This window comes from Capsella rubella, unplaced genomic scaffold, assembly GCF_000375325.1.
Source record: "Capsella rubella cultivar Monte Gargano unplaced genomic scaffold, Caprub1_0 scaffold_7, whole genome shotgun sequence".
Lineage (NCBI taxonomy): Eukaryota > Viridiplantae > Streptophyta > Magnoliopsida > Brassicales > Brassicaceae > Capsella > Capsella rubella.
In genome coordinates, this window is record NW_006238917.1 from 5,838,765 (window position 1) to 5,857,361 (window position 18,597).

The 18,597-nt window shown below is 36.6% G+C and overlaps 6 protein-coding genes across 9 annotated transcripts; 3 read left to right on the forward strand and 3 right to left on the reverse strand.

Moving 5' to 3' along the window:
* The first annotated feature begins 43 nt into the window (after positions 1–43).
* On the forward strand, positions 44–3,172 carry LOC17879971 (peptidyl-prolyl cis-trans isomerase FKBP53). Its single transcript, XM_006283617.2, has 11 exons — positions 44–144; positions 230–303; positions 435–685; positions 783–925; positions 1,204–1,507; positions 1,609–1,734; positions 1,930–2,161; positions 2,408–2,495; positions 2,583–2,624; positions 2,707–2,755; positions 2,847–3,172. The coding sequence occupies exons 1-11, from the start codon at positions 132–134 to the stop codon at positions 2,926–2,928; spliced, it is 1,404 nt and encodes a 467-aa protein (XP_006283679.1). The 5' UTR covers positions 44–131; the 3' UTR covers positions 2,929–3,172.
* Positions 3,173–3,751: 579 nt separating this feature from the next.
* LOC17878716 lies at positions 3,752–4,838 on the reverse strand. The gene is made up of 3 exons (XM_006286151.2): positions 4,394–4,838; positions 4,106–4,322; positions 3,752–4,009 (listed from the first exon to the last, which is right to left on the reverse strand). The coding sequence occupies exons 1-3, from the start codon at positions 4,754–4,756 to the stop codon at positions 3,915–3,917; spliced, it is 675 nt and encodes a 224-aa protein (XP_006286213.1). The 5' UTR covers positions 4,757–4,838; the 3' UTR covers positions 3,752–3,914.
* Positions 4,839–7,153: 2,315 nt separating this feature from the next.
* LOC17877530 (AT-hook motif nuclear-localized protein 3) lies at positions 7,154–9,613 on the reverse strand. The gene is made up of 5 exons (XM_006283772.2): positions 8,764–9,613; positions 8,335–8,420; positions 8,112–8,243; positions 7,871–8,032; positions 7,154–7,795 (listed from the first exon to the last, which is right to left on the reverse strand). Exons 1-5 carry the CDS (start codon positions 9,212–9,214, stop codon positions 7,391–7,393), a joined length of 1,236 nt encoding a protein of 411 aa, XP_006283834.1. The 5' UTR covers positions 9,215–9,613; the 3' UTR covers positions 7,154–7,390.
* A 1,396-nt stretch (positions 9,614–11,009) lies between these two features.
* Positions 11,010–12,650, forward strand: LOC17879091 (uncharacterized protein C227.17c). 3 transcript variants are annotated; one of them, XM_023778308.1, is made up of 5 exons: positions 11,010–11,154; positions 11,478–11,528; positions 11,818–11,936; positions 12,229–12,354; positions 12,419–12,650. In XM_023778308.1, the coding sequence occupies exons 1-4, from the start codon at positions 11,070–11,072 to the stop codon at positions 12,349–12,351; spliced, it is 378 nt and encodes a 125-aa protein (XP_023634076.1). In that variant the 5' UTR covers positions 11,010–11,069; the 3' UTR covers positions 12,352–12,354; positions 12,419–12,650. The 3 variants fall into 3 exon arrangements, with proteins under 3 accessions (XP_023634076.1, XP_023634075.1, XP_023634077.1); XM_023778307.1 differs by having other exon boundaries at positions 12,229–12,650; XM_023778309.1 differs by lacking the exon at positions 11,478–11,528 and having other exon boundaries at positions 12,229–12,650.
* Positions 12,651–12,836: 186 nt separating this feature from the next.
* Positions 12,837–14,429, reverse strand: LOC17878435 (protein SRG1). Of its 2 annotated transcripts, XM_023778306.1 has the most exons (5): positions 14,242–14,429; positions 13,692–13,939; positions 13,493–13,610; positions 13,283–13,384; positions 12,837–13,207 (listed from the first exon to the last, which is right to left on the reverse strand). In XM_023778306.1, exons 2-5 carry the CDS (start codon positions 13,922–13,924, stop codon positions 12,965–12,967), a joined length of 696 nt encoding a protein of 231 aa, XP_023634074.1. In that variant the 5' UTR covers positions 13,925–13,939; positions 14,242–14,429; the 3' UTR covers positions 12,837–12,964. The 2 variants fall into 2 exon arrangements, with proteins under 2 accessions (XP_023634074.1, XP_006284329.1); XM_006284267.2 differs by having other exon boundaries at positions 13,283–13,610; positions 14,242–14,426.
* A 142-nt stretch (positions 14,430–14,571) lies between these two features.
* Positions 14,572–18,451, forward strand: LOC17878463. Its single transcript, XM_006283172.2, has 14 exons — positions 14,572–14,904; positions 15,124–15,257; positions 15,344–15,493; positions 15,576–15,687; positions 15,811–16,111; positions 16,194–16,407; positions 16,491–16,580; positions 16,701–16,956; positions 17,058–17,170; positions 17,279–17,377; positions 17,481–17,528; positions 17,626–17,736; positions 17,831–17,921; positions 18,008–18,451. Exons 1-14 carry the CDS (start codon positions 14,682–14,684, stop codon positions 18,148–18,150), a joined length of 2,085 nt encoding a protein of 694 aa, XP_006283234.1. The 5' UTR covers positions 14,572–14,681; the 3' UTR covers positions 18,151–18,451.
* The last annotated feature ends 146 nt before the right edge of the window (positions 18,452–18,597 follow it).

Genomic DNA, 18,597 nt, shown 5'->3' on the forward strand with positions numbered 1-18,597 from the left:
CGTCGAAACTGCTTAATTCTCTTGATGCTATAAAGCTCGTCTACAAAAACCTTTGATTAGGGTTTTAGTCTTCTTCTTCACAACTTAGTTGCCGCTTCGATTTCTAAGGGTTTATCGTCATCTAATTGAAAATGGGTTTCTGGGGTTAGTTTCTCTCAGCTCAATGTGTTCTTTGATTCTCTCGGAAGACGATTCTTGTGTTCTGATTGTGTTTTGTTAACATATGCAGGACTTGAAGTGAAACCTGGGAAACCTCAACCTTATCATCCTAAAAATGAACAAGGAAAGATTCACGTCACCCAGGTATAATTCTTGTTCCTTGTCTCTAAGGCCGGAGCTGATTTTGTTAGGATATTGATTTTATCTTTGTGTGGACTAATTATTGGAGTCTGAATGTGTTGTTGTTTGTGTGTGTATGTTTTGCTATTGTTCAGGCAACTTTAGGTGCGGGTTTGAGCAAAGAGAAGAGTGTGATTCAGTGTTCTATTGGAGACAAGACCCCTATTTTGTTGTGTTCACTGTTGCCAAACAAAATCGAATGCTGCACTCTGAATCTCGAGTTTGACGATGATGATGAGCCTGTTGAATTCTCTGTGACTGGTGACAGAAGCATCCACCTGTCTGGATTCTTGGAGTATTATGAGCAGGAGGATGAAGATGATTATGAGCAGGATGAAGATGATTCGTATCCTTTTTACTGTTACCAGCTTCCTTTGCAAATGTTTCTTTCTTGTTTCTACTTATTGTTCCATCTGTTCAAGTTTTCATTGCGACAATATTAGAGATGGTATTGAAATTGGTGAATCTGAGTCTGATGACTCGTGTGAATATGATAGTGAAGACGAGGATCATTTGGATGAATTTGAAGACTTCCTTGATAGCAATCTTGAAATGTATCGGAATGCTTCTATCCCAAAGAGCGGAGGTATTTTTTCTTAAACATTTGATATAGCAGCTTAGTTCTTCCAGTTGTTATTGCTTATTTTCTGCTTGACTCGTCACTCTTGTCTTATTGCTACAAGATTTTTAAAAGATATTGATTAAAATGATTTAGCTTTTCAATCATATATCTGTAAATTTGAACTGTACATGTACAAGTGTGGCTCTAGGGTGCAGATTCTCTTCTGCATTTGTGTTAATAGTGTATATAGAAATGGTATTTGCTTGTTTTGTTAAAATAATTCTGAACGATATCTTTGCTAGTTGTAATTGAGGAGATAGAAGATGAAGAGAAACCTGCCAAAGATAATAAGGCAAAACGAACCAAGAAGAAGAGTCAAACTAGCGAAGATGAGAATGCAAAGAAACAAATCGTCACCATAGAGAGTGCCCATGTTCCAGTTCTTGGAAGCGAAGATGAAGATGAAGATGGCTTACCTATTCACAAAGGAGAAGCATCTGAACCAGTGAATAAGTCATGTGAGAAGATGGACTTAGATAATGAAGAAAAAGGTAGCAACAAAAAAAGGAAGGCCAAGGCTGCTGAGCAAGATGGAGGACAAGAAAGGTACTTTTCTCTCTGATCTCTGTTGACCCTGAAGACATAATTAACATACTTTTATCAGTAATATGGTCCGGATAAGAAATTGATTCTAAATTCTGTTTCAGTGTAAACAAGAGCAAAAAGAAGAAAAATAAAAAAGAACAGAAGAAAGGGGAAAATGCTTCAAAAGAGGAAGCTGATGAACAAGTTCAGACGGGAAATGTGCTGAATGGAACTGTAGACAATGCCATGTGAGAAACCTACTTCTTGATAAGGGATTTTCTTTTATTGTTGTGGGATAATATCAAGTATTCCTTACAATTATGAAATATCAGTTAAGTAGATATTTGAATGATTATAAAAAATGATTAGGTCACAAGTTGAGATATACGATGGTTCCTTCAAACCTTTTCTCATCTAACAAAATTCTGTGCTTTCTATGGCAGGGATGAAAGCTCCAAGACCCCATCTAAATCTGCTGAGAAGAAAAACAAAAAGAACAAAAAGAAGTCAAGTGAGGAAGCTACTGTTGAGAGTAAAGCCATTTCGAGTAGTGCTGAGAAGCAAACCAAAGTGGACTCCAAGCCGTCTCAAGTACGGACACACCCAAATGGGCTCGTTATTGAAGAGTTGAGCATGGGCAAACCCAACGGCAAGAGAGCTGATCCTGGAAAAACGGTATGCACATTTATAGTCATAAATGTGCACATGAAATTAGATGATTGTTGGAATGTCATATAGATTATGTAGCAAGATTGTAGTGTGATAAGAATGGGGATATTGAAAGAATTGATATTAGATAAGAAGTGAGCAAACTAAAACCTTATTAGACCAAAGAGTCCACATTGGATAGGAGTGCATCAATGTATAATATGTGTGCTTTTGAAATAAATTTGGAGCTCATTCTGTTCTCTCTGAGTGCAGGTTACCGTCCGCTATATTGGAAAGCTTCTAAAGAATGCGAAGATTTTCGATTCCAACATTGGAAAAGCACCTTTTAAGTTCCGTCTAGGTTAGTGTTGTTACTGGATTTTAAAATCAAGAGCTTTGGAAATTGGTACTTGATAGGTGATACTTATGCGTTGGTTGGAACATGCAGGTGTTGGACAAGTCATTAAGGGATGGGATGTCGGCGTTAATGGTAACGTAATTTCTTACTTGTTTTCTTCATTCTGTTAAACTGTGAATCATGTTGTTTTGATCTCATGTTTTGAATTTCACAGGCATGCGTGTTGGTGACAAAAGAAAGCTTACAATTCCTCCATCAATGGGGTAAATCATTTTGAATTTATCTTTTTTTTTTTTTGTTTTCTTTCTTTCTGATTGAAGATATAATGGGATGATAATATTGTCTGGCTCACAGGTATGGTGCTCAGGGTGCTGGTCGCCAGATTCCTCCTAACTCTTGGCTGACGTTTGATGTCGAACTGATTAGTGTTCAGTAAGACTTCGCTGAGGTCATAGAAACCTTTCAAACATTGAAAGTCTATCTATGAAGGGGGACTTATGAATGGTGTTGTAGCTTCCAAAAAATTGAATCTTTCCTCCCTTAACTCTCTTGAATCTTAAAAAATGATTTGTGGTTCCCATCAGACAATTAACATTTGTTACAAGTTTTGTTTAATGATTCATTGCTTCATTGTTGACCTATTTACAATTGTGTAAAACCAAAAATGGAATCATCCGAGACTGGTTCCATACTAGATCTGATCTTTACTAAATAGTAGCTAATTCTTTTTGCTTCTGGCTTACACACCTCACATTACTCCAAAAAGTGATGTAATACTCTTGACAAATAACAAAGCATTTCTATAATCGACTCATGAATTATTTACCTATTTGTTACATCAACCTATGAGCCTCATGTGTGGAAGTCTCTCTACGGTTCTCTTACGTCAAATCAAAGTGATGAACAAACTCGTCACTTTGGTACCGTCAGAAAGACTTTGACCGGTTTCTTGTTCTACAAGTTCTCTTTTGACTGTTATTATTATCGTTTGACCCAAATTTTGCTTTTTACATGTAACATTGATGATCCTCACGGCTTCACTATCGTTATCCCTTGCAACTGGCTTAATCTGCGGCAAACTAAATAGGTTTTTGCAACTGTAATTTCTCAGTTTTGGTGTTGGCCGTGAATTCTCTAGTTCTAATGAAGCTCTCTATGTTAACAAATGAAATTCACTTTTGAGCCAAGGAGTACCAAAAAAAAGCAATTTGTTCTACAAATTACAAATCAAGAGAGATACTAGAGTTTCAGAACAAAGATTGATACATTAACAAGATTATATCATCCTTCTTCTTAACTAAGAAACTACCTCAAAAGGGTACATAGAGTTCTCTACTATTCTTAACACAATGAAACCACAATTTTGAGCTATTTTGCAGACACGACATTGTGAAGCAACACAACACAAACATATGACTCCTTTTAACCATGATTCTCTGGAAGAGAAGACAAGCTTAAATTGTTTTCAATAGCAGAACTGACCTTCTTCAGTATCTTTTGCCACTCTGTCTCTTCCCCTGCTTCGCACAATTTTGCAATTAATCATATGTTAGAAAAAGAAAAACTTTTTTTTTTAATTTATAAGATGTTAATTTGATCAAAATTATAATTACCTTGGAGACATGCTTCTCCAAGAAGCTTCCTTCTAGCTTCTTTAAAGAAGGAAACCACTTTAGGATTCATTCTATTATCCTCCGCTCTAAGACAGATGTCTCCGACTTTAGCAGAAGTGACTTGGTTAACCCAAGGACCTTGTTTCCAGAACACTTTGAAGTTGCACCCACAGACCTCGTTACCTTCCTCGTCACGTTCATGCTTCGTCCTCTCAACCTATGCACAAAGAAACCGGATTCAGGATTCCAAAATCGTTAAACCGGGACTAATTTGTTTACAAGACTCACCGTGACGACAATGGCGTCGTAGAACTTGACATCGCCGGTGACGGAAGGGAACGTGGCGCAGACCTTGGTTCCTTCAGTGACCGTGGGACACTCAGTGTCTTGCATCTGCAGAGAACAAGCTCGAAACCTCTCTTCAAACTCTTGAATCTCGTCGGAGTTCTTGAACTCGTCCGACGGATAAAACTCGTCGTAATCACAAGTGAAGCCGTTAAACCTGATCAAGAGAGCGTCGCATATCTCTGAAACCTCCACGGCGTACCAAGCTTCGTCCTCCGGTGACCGGAACTCTAGCTCCGGCCAGTGTTCGTCACACCATTCGACGTCATCGGCGAAATCTTTCGTCGGACTACTCTGATAAGACATTAGAGAGCTGTGAAATCTCTTTGGGGTTTGTTTAAAACGTACTGAAGAAGAGTGAGGGAGTCGATGAGGCCATCCATGCAAATGCAAAGCTACTTTTATAGAAGAAGCAAAGAGTATCTCTCTGTAAAAGTAATTTTCTCTGTCAGCTCTACCCGTCAAAATACTAGAAAATTACGTTTTTGTCCCTGTTCCATTTACAAGTTTAATGTGTATTAACGTGTATACAAAGCTAGCTTTTTGTCTTTTGATATTCTATATACTCAATGAAACCTCTATCAAGTAATAATTCTAGACAATCTACAATCTATTTATCTATTTTGTCTATAAAATAAAGTAATTCTATGATAAAAATGTTTTTTTTACTCCAATGTATACCTCTGTAAAGTAATAATTCTATATCATTTTTGTCTATAAAATAGAGTTACTCTATGATAAAGATGATTTAAATTCCAATGTATATCTTTATCTTTTTCCTCTAAAGATTTTTTTATATATATACTTTATCTTTATTCTAGTTGTAATATATTATATTTATAATATTTGCAGATAAATCTACTTACTTTTAACTTTTATTTATAAAAATTATTAAATTAACCTATTTACTTAAAGAATCATCACGCAATTAAATTGTAAGTTATAGCTATACTAAATAAAATAATTACCTTCAATAGTTAATAATATTACAAAATATATAAATTATTAATAAAAAGTAGTTTTAATTTTTCTAAATAGAACCAAAATATATCAATAAAATATAATTTTTAATTTATAGTTCAATTTTTAATTTATACAATAATTCTTTAAGTAAGTGGGTTAATTTTTGGTTTACAAATACAGCTTAAAAGTAAACGAGTTAATTTGTAACTTTTGTCAGTAAAATATATTAGTACTAAATTAAAATGGAATCTACATGTAATATCGTTTTTAGAGGATAATATAAGAATATTTTGGAATAAAAACCACCTATATCATAGAGTTTCTCTATTTTAGATGAAAATAGAGAAATACAGTGGAGATGAGTCTAAGATATTTTCCTATTTTTCTAATTTTGTATACAATTTTTAAATCTAATCAAAACTAAAAGTTTTTTTTTTGTTATAATTAAAAATCTTCAACAAATAGTAAAACAATCATCATGCTTGAAGATAATACCAACAGTTTCCATACATAAAAATATATTCAAAATGTACTCTAACAAAAATTAATATAAATTGAAGAAAAAAAATTGATCATACAAGAGTCATATTTCACCAATTTCTTACATATATATATATATAATGTATATATTGATAATTTAATACAATTATTAACTATACTATTTCATTTGATGACACATATACTTAAATAGGAGTTTAAAAAAATATTACTTTAGTAGTTTTATATATGTAAAATATTACACTGACCCAACTAAGACCATTTTTTCAAATTAAATTTTGGTGATTATTAATTTATGAGTAATAAGTTATAGAGGTTTTAATGTATATGTGCTATCAGTTTTATCTTACATTTAATTTTGATAATCTCAGTAAAACTCACGTCTAAACTATAGTTTTGAGTAGTGGAAAGAAATTAAAAAGTCATTTCTCATATTCCGAGAATAAACCGTGAAAACTAAATGAGTATGCATTTACCGAAATAATGGTAGGTTTAAAAGTGACATCCATTAATCCATTATCAATCAAAAGATTTACAGTTTAATAAGTTTCAAAAACAAGCCAATATCAACCTAATCCAGCTTAATAACATACGTATTTGTTTGATCGTTGTGAGTTTAACTAGTATGTTTAGTGAGACTTTTAGCCTATATAGGTCTATGTTGCGAAACTTTCACGGAAATGAAATGAGACATTGAGAGCGATTGAACAAAGATTCAATGAACGATATTCCAAACCATGTTAGTAATGAGTAATGACAACACATGCCGGAACCAAATTCAAAGCATCGTATTGCAATGTAAGTTAGATAATACGAAAAGCCTTAAAATCAAGATTTCATACCTTATCTACGCTTTAGTGATACTATAACCTGTCAAGAATTCACCGAAAAAGAATTTGCGAAAGAAATCACAAACAAACACAAACTACTTGTGACTTGTCTCACCATGTAAAGGCCCTTTTGATTAATGTTACGAAAACTTTTTTTTTCTCTCAAGTTCTTTGTAAATCTAACATTCTGCAATGAAAAAAGAAAAACTAACATGGGAGTTGATGGGTGAGAGTAAAAAAGAAATTTGAGTTAGTGGGGAAGTTAACATGAGTTAGTGGGAAGTTACCACTAAATTACTAATCACCGAATTAACTCAACCAACTCATTCAAACCCGGTCTTTAACTTAACCATAATGTATTTCAGTGTGATATATAACTCTAGTTTACAGTACTTATACATCATTTCGAGAGAAGTACAAACACAGTGTATCTATTTAGAAATAAAGTGATAACTTTCTTGAAAGAGAGTTTTGCAATCGTAAAGTTTGTTTCTAACATGATGGATACTACAACAATCACAAGAGGAGAGATAACCTAAAGATAGCAGAGAGCTTCTAAACATTCTGTGTTAATAAAACAATCAAACCAAAATCTGAAACCCCATCACCCTAACAAATCCGTGAAAAAGAAACCGTACTAAGATCATCATCAGCTTGGTATCTCGTTGTCAGATTGGCTATCGCCTCCAAAGTCTTCCTCCTCACCTTCTAATTCATCATCTTCTTCTTCTTCGTCTTCCTCTCCCTCCTCTTCTCCTCCATCTCCTCCTACTCCTGCTGCTCCTACTGGGATGGAAGTGAAGGGATCCTTGACGTGGTTAACCGAGTTTGTGTAGTAACTGTGAACCGCATTCGTTGTGTTTGCATGCGTGTATGAACTAGTTGGTGCAGGAATGGCAACAGACTTGTTAAGCCTCTCGAATCTCGCCTTCCTCTCTTCTGCTGTGATGTTAAAGGATATTGAAGATGGTTGAGATCCGAATCTTTGCCGTCTCTCTTTTGCTAGCTCCAGCTGTGACTGTTCTTGACCCGCTATAAAAGTCCCTACCATTACCTGTCGTGTACAGATGTCAGACACACGATACTCATGCTCCGAGACCACACAAGATCGGTGTTAATTTGAACTCACCTGGACAGGACCGGCAGCAAGAAATAGACCAGCGAGTCCTCCACCAAAGACGCGACCATCTGGTCCTGCGAGGCAAACACTCATACCACCAGCTCTACTTCGTGTTCCTCCAGAGTCATTTTGCATAAACGAACCAGTTAAAGAGAGAATCTCGAAACGACCCTGATCACGACAAAATACAGCTCAAAAAACGTTTCAAGGAAACCAAACACAGAGATAAGAGAGAAGAGAGCATCTGGACCTCATAAGTTAGAGTACCGCCGGATGTAGTAGACTGACGAAGCGTAACATTGGAGATAGGACCATTAGCTGAAAGGATGCAGATAGCACGAGATCCTTGCTGAGAGAATGTCATTATCTTCATCGTCACATCCTGCACAAATCCAAATGTCAAGAGATCAGCTTAACAATTTTGAGATTATATGATCATATCACCAATGAATATTCAGAAGAAAAGAACATACCTCTCCAGCGTTGACGGTCAGCACATGAGGTGTAAAGTTGGCACCAACAAAATCTGCACTTCCTACACCTGCGAAACTGGTATCAACTGAATCCAGAGATGTCAATATTAAAGCTGCGACAACAAAACATTAAGACTTACACAGGCAGAGACACAAAACAAGTATGAACTTTTTGGTCTATAAAGCAAACAAACACGAGATGATGATTTCTCTTTGGGAAATGTCGTGATACGCATATCGTAATCTACTTCCCCCTAAAGATATAGCCTTTTTGTTTAATATCACTAGCTTATGACTTCTGACACAAAAGTTACCAACATCGTAGAAGTCAAAACCCGCATAGATCCAGATGAGTCGCAAAACTAACAAAACTGCTACACATGTAATCATTAACAGACAGCAATCGAAGATTCCAAAGAGACATTTTACCAGGACTCCTGTCGAATTGGAACATCTGAGACTTCTTGAGCCATCGATTAGACTTGCCACGTCCTCTTCCTCGTTTCCTTGGAGGGAACTCCGACGACAACGGAACGGAGGACGAGATTGGCATCGGCGAAAGAGTCACGGCGAGAGTCCCATCGGGATTATACTTTCTCGGCCTACCTCTCCTCTTTTTCAGCTGCTCAGAGGAAGCGTTCTCCGCCGGCATTGTTAAGCTGAAAGGAGGAGCCGCATTCTCAGAAACGGCAGCTGATACGGAGGTGGCGGCGGAGGAGACAGTGGTGGGTTGGCCCAAAAACGGGTTAGGGTTATCGGGTCGTGGTGGTGGGTCCATGGAGTAACCACCACCACCATCAGAAGCAGCTTCATGTTGCTTCAAGCCGAAACCGCTAGTGATGTTATTGTTGTTATTGTTGGTTCCTTCTCTCTCCTCCATCCGCACATAAGATCAAGTGGTTCTGTAGGGAAAGATTCCGACAAATCAGTAGAGCCCAGAGAGATCCCCTTTCGAATCTTTTATGATCACGCAAGATTCAAGATGTGTTTCTTGAAGTTCAACAAGATTCAGAGTAGTGAGAAAACACGAAAGATGAGATTTTGAAAGGAGTTTTTTTAAAAAAATGGTGGAAGAAGGAGGAAGAGGAGCTGCAAAATAAAACAGATCAATAGAAGCTAATTAGCAGAGAAAAAAAACAGAGCTTCCATGGAGGAATGAATCTTAATTTCAGAAAATTCGAGCTAAAACAAACATAATTATAAGCAAAGAAGAAAGATCTAATTTTTCTTTTTCTGTTTTTTTTTTTTGTTTTTTTTTTTTTTTTCTAAGGGGTGGTTTAAGTTGGGGGAGAAAATTTCTTAACGAGTGAGGGTGAAATTAGGGTTTTGGCAAGAAATGGAAAGAGAAAACAAAATTAATTTTTTTTTGGGATAATATATATAAGTTTATTATATGTAGAAAAAGAAAGAGAGATAGAGAGAGAGAAATTAGGGGAAATGTAACTGTAGATTTGAATAAATAAATAAAAAATCAAAGACTTAATTCGAATTATTAATTACTTGGTTAAGGAGGAGAGAACTGTTCCGGTTTGTTTGATTGATATTAGTATTAGCATTAAGCTAAATTAGATTTGTAATTTTTGGTTAGGGACCAAACAAATGGTTTTTGTATTTGTTTTTTCTGGTCAACTAAAATGATTTTGTATATAGTAAGTAAATCTTTTTTTGGGATATTATAATAGGAAAAAAAAAAAAAAAAAAAGCTGTAAAGCAAAGGAGCTAACGTAACGTTTGAGCCATGCCAATTTGCTTATTATACAGTAACATTAAACGATAGAGACATAATATTGATACATATGTTGTATCTCACTTTTTTTAGTCCTAATCACGTTGACTAAAACAATGAACCTTTTGACTAAATATTCCTCCCTAACTCCCACAAACTCTGGTCTCACTGGTTCTTCTTACGGACCGGGACTGTCGTGTCAGAATCCATATTTTCACATGTCTCTATGAATCATCGCACGTTTGGCTTTTATAGATAAGATCATTATGATAGGAATAGGAACCGCGTTCTCTCCAGTTGTTTACACGGGACTAGCTAATAGCTATCACAATCCTCCTAAAAGTTTTCTTCTTCAAATCTAAATTGTCATTTGCCAAAGTATTCATGTTAGCTTTTGTTTTAGCATACACAAGTACTTTTTTTTTTGTATTTTTTTCATCTGTTACTCAAGTATATTACATGTCAATCACATATTAGTATATTACACTTGTATATTGAAACATTATCGATATAGACATACATGTGCTCAATAGTTTGGAATGAAAATTATCGTAAAATACCATAAACCAAGTTTTCTGTTCTAAATGACTACAACATTGATCAACTTTCTTCAAACATCTAGGTTTAGTAAAAAGCTCATAAAATAATAAAAATGTTACTATTAAAGGAAATTATGTATATTACTCGTCGCCTTTTATTTTATTCGAGCTAGAAATATATATATATATATATATATAATGCTGCTGATCTTTTTTTAACTGTGTATTAAGTAGTATAAAAATTTGATTTTTTTTTTAATTTTAAATTATATTTATTAAAAATTATTGTTATTGAAAATTATAGTATCAAATTATCCATTATTTTGTTTGTAGTAAGTTATCAAAATTATTTTATTGTTTATGCGTATAATCTATTTTTATTTTATTTTGGTTGGCGAAAACCCCTAAATCTTAACCCGAATACAACAACACCTGACCCGTTTCTTCTTCCCGGACTGAGCAGCCGCACGATGAGCTCCGAGAACGAAGACTCTTCAGCTGTGCGACGGCGCGTGTCCTGCACCAAAAGCTTCGACGCTCTCTGGTTCTGCTACTGTAAGTCTTCGTTTCCTCTCATCTGATCGCATTTTATGATTCTGCATCTTCGGTCTGCTGCTGGTTCCAATTGGAAAATTATTCCCTCCTGGGCATCCCAAAATTTGAACTTCATTGAGATTTGATCCAACCCTTAAGTAAAAAATCTTTCCTTTGAATGTTCTTTTCGGTATTGAGCTCTTCGTCAACGACTATTTTGTAGTTTACGAGCTTGTTTTGCCTGTTAATAGAATAGAGAACCTTGGTCAGAGTTTAGAAATGATATAGCTTTTCACCATCAAAGGATCTCTGAAACCATATTCTCAATGTATGTTTTGTTGAAGGGATGTCTAGATGGTCCAACATAACCAGCAATGGCGATGAGACAGGACAAGGTTGAGTACAAAACAATAGCATAGTCTTAAAAAATGGCATCACTTACTTGTTTCTTGAATACGCTAGGGGGAAAATTCGACAAATGTTTCGCCTTTTAGGAAAGAACATCTTACTCACTAAACCCTTGGAATTTTCTTGTATGCTCTCTTCTCTGTTAAGTTATGTTTCTGCTGTTTGTGCTGCATTTACTTCATCTATAATGTTCTCTTGCTCCATTGACGTAAGCTATTCATTTTTTCTCCTTTTGACATCGAATTTCATAGATTAACTCAGATAATCTCTTTGCAGCACCATTTTACCAAATGCAGCAGTATTACCGGGTTGGCAGACTTGATGATTGTACTAAGAAGTTCTCTGATCTCTTTGATTGTCTTTCCTTAAAGACAAAAAGAGTTTCTGAAGCCGAGGTTTGTATTTTTATTTCTTTTATCATCCAGTTTATTCATTCTTCATTACATTTGTCTACTCTAGAGGATATTAGACCATCTAGTAGATATCACATAGACTAGCTTATCTCAAATAATCATGATTTGGAGTTATGTGAATCACATTTCTTTTAATATATGATTCAAGTTCGGTTAAACTTGGTGTAGCTCTTATGTTCTGCATCAATTCTATATTTGCGGAAAAAGATAATTATACTTTATGTAGTTTATGTGTCTGTTATGTTCCACAATATTTAAGGCCTGACAATTGCAGAAAATTCTAGAAGAGAAGGAGATGGCAGATGCGGCAAAACATATTTGGATTATGCGAACACAGGAAGAAGCTTCAAGTCATTGGAATGAGACTTTTGGGCATTTGGAGGATCCAAATTGTTAGAAGGTACAGTTTCATTTGTTCCATTCTTGATGGAGATTTTTACTTCCAAGAAACTTGATGTCTGCAGGTTATTCTGCCGGATAGAAAAAGCTTTTTCTCATCGGTTACCTTGAACATTTTTAGCAAACTTAAGTTATACCTCAATCTCCAAAGAAATGCACCTCGAAAGATGGAGATATGCTTTAAGATCATTTATTGGATTGTGGATGTATTTGGTTGATTGGTAACAACAGAGAATGATGCATTGCTAAATAAAATCTTACAGCTATTAAGTATTAACAGAAAGGTACCTTATTATTGATTATGTTCAATATATTAGAAATAGACCAATGCTTTTTTATATGATCAGAGTCTACCACTAGGCCAAGGAATTTTCTGCAATTTCCTTTAAAAGGATGTATTCGAAGCCGTTTTAGGGAATGATGATGCACTAACAGTTGCTTTCCTGAGCGTCTGTGTTAACTGTTATTATAATTAGATAGGGCTTTAGCAACACTAATGCGATGAAGCAAAAACGTTATTTATTGGCCATTGAAGGTGAGAAAGAGGGATTGCGTATTTGTAGAAAGTAGGAAAACAGAGAAGAAGCTGATAGTATTATTCATTGCTTCCTTTAGACTCTCATAACATCGAGGTAAGCTTTTCCATCAAGTGCACGGGAGAACAAGCCATTGAAATACTCCTCAGTGGTTACACTTTTGAAAATTGCAGCCTCATGCCTTTCCACGAGACTTCTCATCGGACCAATAACTTTACCAAATCCCATACTGTGGAATGATGCCACAGAAAGCCTCTCTTTCTCTGAGTTCACAACTCCGCGATGCTCTATACTCCGGTATGTCCCATTCGTTATGATCTACGTTGATTACCAATCATCAGAACCATTTTTACAATGATATCAAGAATAGGCTCTCTTGTCCTTATAACTTACCTCTAAGATGTCTCCGATGTTGACAACAAAAGCATTTGGGAGAGGTTTGACAGAAACCCATTTGCCATTTTTCTTGATTTGGAGACCATCAACTTCATTAACCTGCAACAGTATGGTGAGTCCTGTAGAATCAGAATGCGGAGTTACACCAATAACGTTATCTGGCTCTGGACAAGGAGGGTAGTAATTCAGCCTGATTCTCTGCCCTAACTCATCATCAAACAACTCTTCCATTTCCTCGGGTTTGATCTTCAGTGCTACAGCTACTTTCGCCAGTAGGATCTTAGCTATGCTTTTCACTTCAGCCGAATACGTGTCTAGTGTTTCTCTGAAGAAACAATAAGCAAACTTTACGCAGAGAATACTTGTGGAGTTTAAGTAAGAATGGTTTTACAGATTTGAGGCAAACCTAAAGGGAAGAGGTAAGTTGGGGAACAAGTGAGGCTTGCGTAATTGAACAGGTTGCATTGTAAGGAAGAACATATCTGACCAGTCGAGTTTCTGCTCTTCTGAAACCACAAATACTTGTCCAAATCCTTCGATGTCATCGGGCTGTTGCCACAACTTCTTCTTCTCTTCCATGGGAAGGTTGAAAAAATCCTGAATCTCCGACTTGAATTTTTCCAAGAAAGTTGAGTCCATTCCATGGTTTACAAGCTGTTAGATAAGTCAGTCATAAAGAAATGCCACAACGATCAATCTTATATAGGGGGTTCAAAAATATAAAAACACAAAAAGAGGGATTGTTTTGTAAAGAACTGAGTTTTTGCAGGGCAATTCTGTTATATAAAAAAACAATGTAGCTTGAGACTCGCCTGAAAAAATCCCCACCTGATTAGTCTCATTTAGATGGATATGATGTGTTCTAAAATGGATTAAATATATCTGGGGTCCCGAATTATACCAATAGACCAGTTTCACTGGAGATCTCAACTTTGTCTTGATCAGACCGTACATACCTCGGAGGAACCGCAGTGATCATCTTCTCCTCCACCATTTCTTAAACAGAAGGAACTATGAGAGAGCTCCGGGTTGCTCCTTTGCCTTCCATGACCGTTGCTTCTTGAAAGATAAAGAAACTTTAGATAACCTTATATCTAATGAAGACTATTGGTTTTAACATATGGAAAATATTTTTAATTTTCTTAATTCATCTAGCAAGTGTGTTTTGTTTCAGTCAACACTGTTGTGCTTTTTTTTGGCCTCGACTCTGTCGACACAAAACGACGCCGTTTTCTGGGAAATGATTGGACAAGTACAACTTTCTCTGTGGACCACAGATTTGAACGAGTCTTCTTCAGTCTGTACCACAACCACAACAATTGCTTCCTCTCTCTCACTGCTTTTGAGTTCATGGAAACTACTAATCCAGTGATTCTGGTTTTCCTCGGTCGTCCTCATGGCGTCGCTCGCTCACCTGCATTTCCTGCCTCACCGTCTCCGGCGGAATCATCGGAGGAACCGATGCAAATGTTGTTTGTCTTCGGTAACTAATGAAAGTTCCACGGCGGTTGTGTGGTTTAAGCATGACCTCCGTGTTGATGACCATCCTGGCCTCCTCGCTGCGTCCAAGCATAAGACTGTCATACCTCTCTACGTTCTCGATCGCCGTGTTCTATCGCGTAAGTTCATTTATACAGTCCATATATTTCGATTATTTCTTGCTCTTCGCCTGAGCTCAATGCGGGTTTTCTATAGTATTCTCCAGATGCTTCGTTTTGTCTTGTAGGAGAGTGTAATGGTTTTGCATAGGTTAAGTAGCTAGATTCCCATTGGCAGAATCCTCCATTTCCAAGCGTCACTTGATTGGGTATCTAATCCAACATCTAATCTATGTCTAGGATACACAACGGACACTTTAGAGTTAGCTATTATAGCCTTGGAAGAATTAAGAAAATCCTTGAAGAAGCAAGGATCAAATCTTATGCTCAGATATGGAGAAGCAGAAAATGTCATTGAAGAGCTTGTCAAAGAGGTAATTTCACGGGTATAATTAAGCTTTTCCACAATTTTTTTCAGGCGAGATAACTCTGTGCCAAAACATGTATTGGGCTGCAACAGGTACGAGCTCCCTTTGTCTTTGTGGAAGAAGAGGTAGAATACCATCTCTGTGAGGTTTTGGACGGTGTTAAGAAAAATTTGGAAGGTGTTTCTTTTCCTGGAGGACCACCGAGGGTTGTTCTTTGGCGGACTCCTTTTTATGAGAGCCTAGTAATGAATTTGCTTCTCTTGCAACAATTTCTGCATTGAGATTCAGAACCAGTTACTTACGTGCACCTTTTTGACCCTCCAGAATTTGACGGATCTACCACAATCTTGGAAAAATTTTAAGAAACTAAAGCTGCCCATCAGTTTGCCAGTTCCTGCAGCAAGATTTTCATCTCCAGAAAGTGAACTGCAGTGGGGTAAGCTTTTCTTCACAAGCCATGGAGTTGGATCTCGTGCTTTAGTAGTTTCTTACTTTCTTTAGATATCTGATTCAAAACTCTTTTAACGCTAGGAGAAATTGTAAATGAAACATGCTTCAGGTTCTGTACCAACACTCGATGATCTGAAAGACTATATGAAGGAAAACTTGTGCGAAAAAGAAATTAGCTGGAGAGAAATGGCACTTGCATCTTCTGAAAAAGTATTAGTGGAAAGGACTGGAAACTTCAAGGGGAGCAGTATGGATCCAATTATTGATGGAAGTTTAGGGAAGAGGGTTCACAACTCTGCATTTGTCACAAGAAAAAGAGATACGGTTGCAGGTGGAACTGAGGTTGTACTGAATGCTCTAGCAGGATACTTGAGATACTTGGAGGGTACAAGTCGAGATGACTGGCAAGAGTACGTGGGCATTCTTAATTCTGAAATTTTTGATGTTATGTCATGTTGAGGAGTGATTGGCACTGGCTTTTATACTGACCAGGGTTCATGCAAGACTTCGTGATGCCGAAATTAGGCCGGGAGCTTCATTTTTCAAACTTTTTGGACCTGTCTTTTGTCTTGGTATCGTATCAAGAAGAAGGGTTCACTATGAAGCAACCGAGTATGAAAAAGAAAGGAATGCTGGATTTATTTCTCCCTTTGGATATTCAGCTGCTACAGTGGCTTCTGCAACTGATGCTGTGTGCTCTATGGAGGTATAAACACTCACATAAATAATATCTCTATGCTCTTACTTTCTTTATTAAAGTATTTGAAGCTGTTTGATTTGTTTTGGCAGTGGTATTCTCTTGTGGCTCTAAATAGAGAGCGGACTGATGAAAAAAGACACGCTATAAGGATTTGGAGATGGAAGGGATATCTTATTCAGGTTTCTGTTATTACTCATATTTCTCCAAACGGCCTACTTTGGTCAGTTTTGTAATCGCACTTCTTGATCTGTTTATATTTGTTTATGGAATTTAAAACAGGAATCACTTCTTTGTTTCAGTACACAGTGGCTGGCAATGAAGGCCCTGCTGTTCTTCTTGTGCATGGCTTTGGTGCTTTTCTAGAGCATTACCGTGATAATGCAGACAACATCGTAAATAGAAAAAACCGAGTATGGACCATCACAATTCTGGGTTTTGGAAAATCAGAGAAGCCAAATATCATATACACCGAGCTTTTGTGGGCTGAATTGCTGCGGGATTTTATGATTGAGGTAGTTGGCGAACCAGCACACTGCGTAGGAAACTCAATCGGTGGTATGCACCCTAAGTCATGGGGCTGTAGTGTTTGCGTAAAAAGGGCTCAAAGTTTCATAATACACATTTAATTGAGTCTGTATGTTTTACCTCTTTATCAGGGTATTTCGTTGCATTAACGGCCTTCCTTTGGCCGGCCTTGGTTAAGTCCGTTGTCCTTATTAACAGTGCCGGCAATGTGGTACCTGGATACTCTCCTCTCCCAGTCTCTAGAGTATGTATCATTTGAATACATGAATATCTAACAGTTTTAGATTTACTTTTTGAAACACAGAAGTTATTATATACTTACTGCACACATCCTAACGGTTTCTTTTTCCAGGAAAGGCGAGTTCCATTTGGTGCAAAACTGGGTGCTCGACTTCTTCTATTTTTCCTGCAACTCAATGTCAAGAAGCTATTAAAGGATTGTTATCCAGTTGTAAGTAAAGTATTATGACGTTTTTGACATCAGTATGAAAGAAAGTATGAAATGGTCATGTCATTATGCGGGGTTCTAACCCAACTGCTTGTTTATGATGCAGAATCCTGAGAGAGCTGATGATTTTCTCATCGCTGAAATGCTAAGAGCAGTATCCTTTTTTGTTTTTGCATTTTAATTTCATTGATTGATTCATGATCAACAAGTAAATATAGATGATTGTGACATTACCTTAAAATACACAATAGTCCCAAGACCCTGGTGTGGTTATGGTCCTGGAAAGTATCTTTGGCTTTGATCTTTCGCTTCCTTTGAATTATCTCCTCAAAGGGTTTGAGGAAAAAACTCTTGTAATACAGGTATCAAGATTTTCAAACATTTATTGGATTCTCAATCTAACTTCTATTAGGGATTACTCTGGATCAATATCCATTTGTTTTATTCATGTATTAGGGAATGAAAGATCCCATATCGGATCCGAAGAAGAAAGTAGCCTTACTGAAGGAGTACTGTCCAGCTATGGTGATTGAGAAAGTTAATGCAGGTATAAAAAACAAATTGCATCCTACATATCTTCACTAGTTTATATCATTCTTCTTGATTCTTTAAAGTCTCATTTTGCAAGTACAGGTCACTGTCCCCACGATGAGATCCCAGAGGAGGTAAATTCGATTATTTGCGAATGGATAGTGAAGGTCAATAATGATGAACAAGAACTACAAAGCCTCCTCATCACCCCATCAACTTTACCACAGAATAATAAACAAAAGTGAGGATTTGGTTGGCAGGAATAGTTTGGTTGTGTCAACAAACAAGACATAGTCATAGATGTCATCAATCCAAATGCAAGAAACATGACTAGTTAAGCCGATTATACAGGAGCCGTCATTTTCCTTTCCGACTATACTTTGTTTATTATATTTATGAAGATATTTGTTTATTACACGTTTTGTATGTTCTGATTTGATTATTTGGACGTCATCTCACTATCTATTGTTTGTTGGTTTGTATATTATTAGAACTTTTAACATGTTGTGTATCGTCTTTGTGATAGAAATTTGTTTAAAACATGCATTTAGCTTGTGTCCAGTCTTGTCCCATCCCATCCCAAATTAGTCCATCTCTGCCCCATGCCATGTGGTAATTGGTATCGTATATACAGTATAGGAAGGCTTGAAGCCAAAACTCTCGGGTGGAGCACGTGCTGTTTTTGGTAGGGC

Bases quoted from the DNA above. Each gene is read 5' to 3' on its own strand.
- LOC17879091 (XM_023778307.1), top strand. From the start codon at position 11,070: ATGAGCTCCGAGAACGAAGACTCTTCAGCTGTGCGACGGCGCGTGTCC. The intron at 11,155-11,477 runs GTAAGTCTTCGT...GTTTTGTTGAAG, and splicing joins CGCTCTCTGGTTCTGCTACT to GGATGTCTAGATGGTCCAAC. The intron at 11,937-12,228 runs GTTTGTATTTTT...TGACAATTGCAG, and splicing joins AAAGAGTTTCTGAAGCCGAG to AAAATTCTAGAAGAGAAGGA.
- LOC17878463 (XM_006283172.2), top strand. From the start codon at position 14,682: ATGGCGTCGCTCGCTCACCTGCATTTCCTGCCTCACCGTCTCCGGCGG. The intron at 16,581-16,700 runs GTTTCTGTTATT...TCTTTGTTTCAG, and splicing joins GGAAGGGATATCTTATTCAG to TACACAGTGGCTGGCAATGA. The intron at 17,171-17,278 runs GTATGTATCATT...TTCTTTTTCCAG, and splicing joins CTCCTCTCCCAGTCTCTAGA to GAAAGGCGAGTTCCATTTGG.
- LOC17877530 (XM_006283772.2), bottom strand. From the start codon at position 9,214: ATGGAGGAGAGAGAAGGAACCAACAATAACAACAATAACATCACTAGC. The intron at 8,421-8,763 runs GTAAAATGTCTC...CTCTGGATTCAG, and splicing joins CCAATTCGACAGGAGTCCTG to TTGATACCAGTTTCGCAGGT. The intron at 8,033-8,111 runs GTCCAGATGCTC...TGTCGTGATCAG, and splicing joins GCGGTACTCTAACTTATGAG to GGTCGTTTCGAGATTCTCTC.
- LOC17879971 (XM_006283617.2), top strand. The intron at 304-434 runs GTATAATTCTTG...GCTATTGTTCAG, and splicing joins GAAAGATTCACGTCACCCAG to GCAACTTTAGGTGCGGGTTT. The intron at 2,625-2,706 runs GTAACGTAATTT...TGAATTTCACAG, and splicing joins ATGGGATGTCGGCGTTAATG to GCATGCGTGTTGGTGACAAA.
- LOC17878716 (XM_006286151.2), bottom strand. From the start codon at position 4,756: ATGTCTTATCAGAGTAGTCCGACGAAAGATTTCGCCGATGACGTCGAA. The intron at 4,323-4,393 runs GTGAGTCTTGTA...CTTTGTGCATAG, and splicing joins ACGACGCCATTGTCGTCACG to GTTGAGAGGACGAAGCATGA. The intron at 4,010-4,105 runs GTAATTATAATT...TGTGCGAAGCAG, and splicing joins TGGAGAAGCATGTCTCCAAG to GGGAAGAGACAGAGTGGCAA.
- LOC17878435 (XM_006284267.2), bottom strand. From the start codon at position 13,924: ATGGACTCAACTTTCTTGGAAAAATTCAAGTCGGAGATTCAGGATTTT. The intron at 13,611-13,691 runs GTTTGCCTCAAA...TTGTTTCTTCAG, and splicing joins AACTTACCTCTTCCCTTTAG to AGAAACACTAGACACGTATT. The intron at 13,208-13,282 runs GTAAGTTATAAG...TAATCAACGTAG, and splicing joins ACATCGGAGACATCTTAGAG to ATCATAACGAATGGGACATA.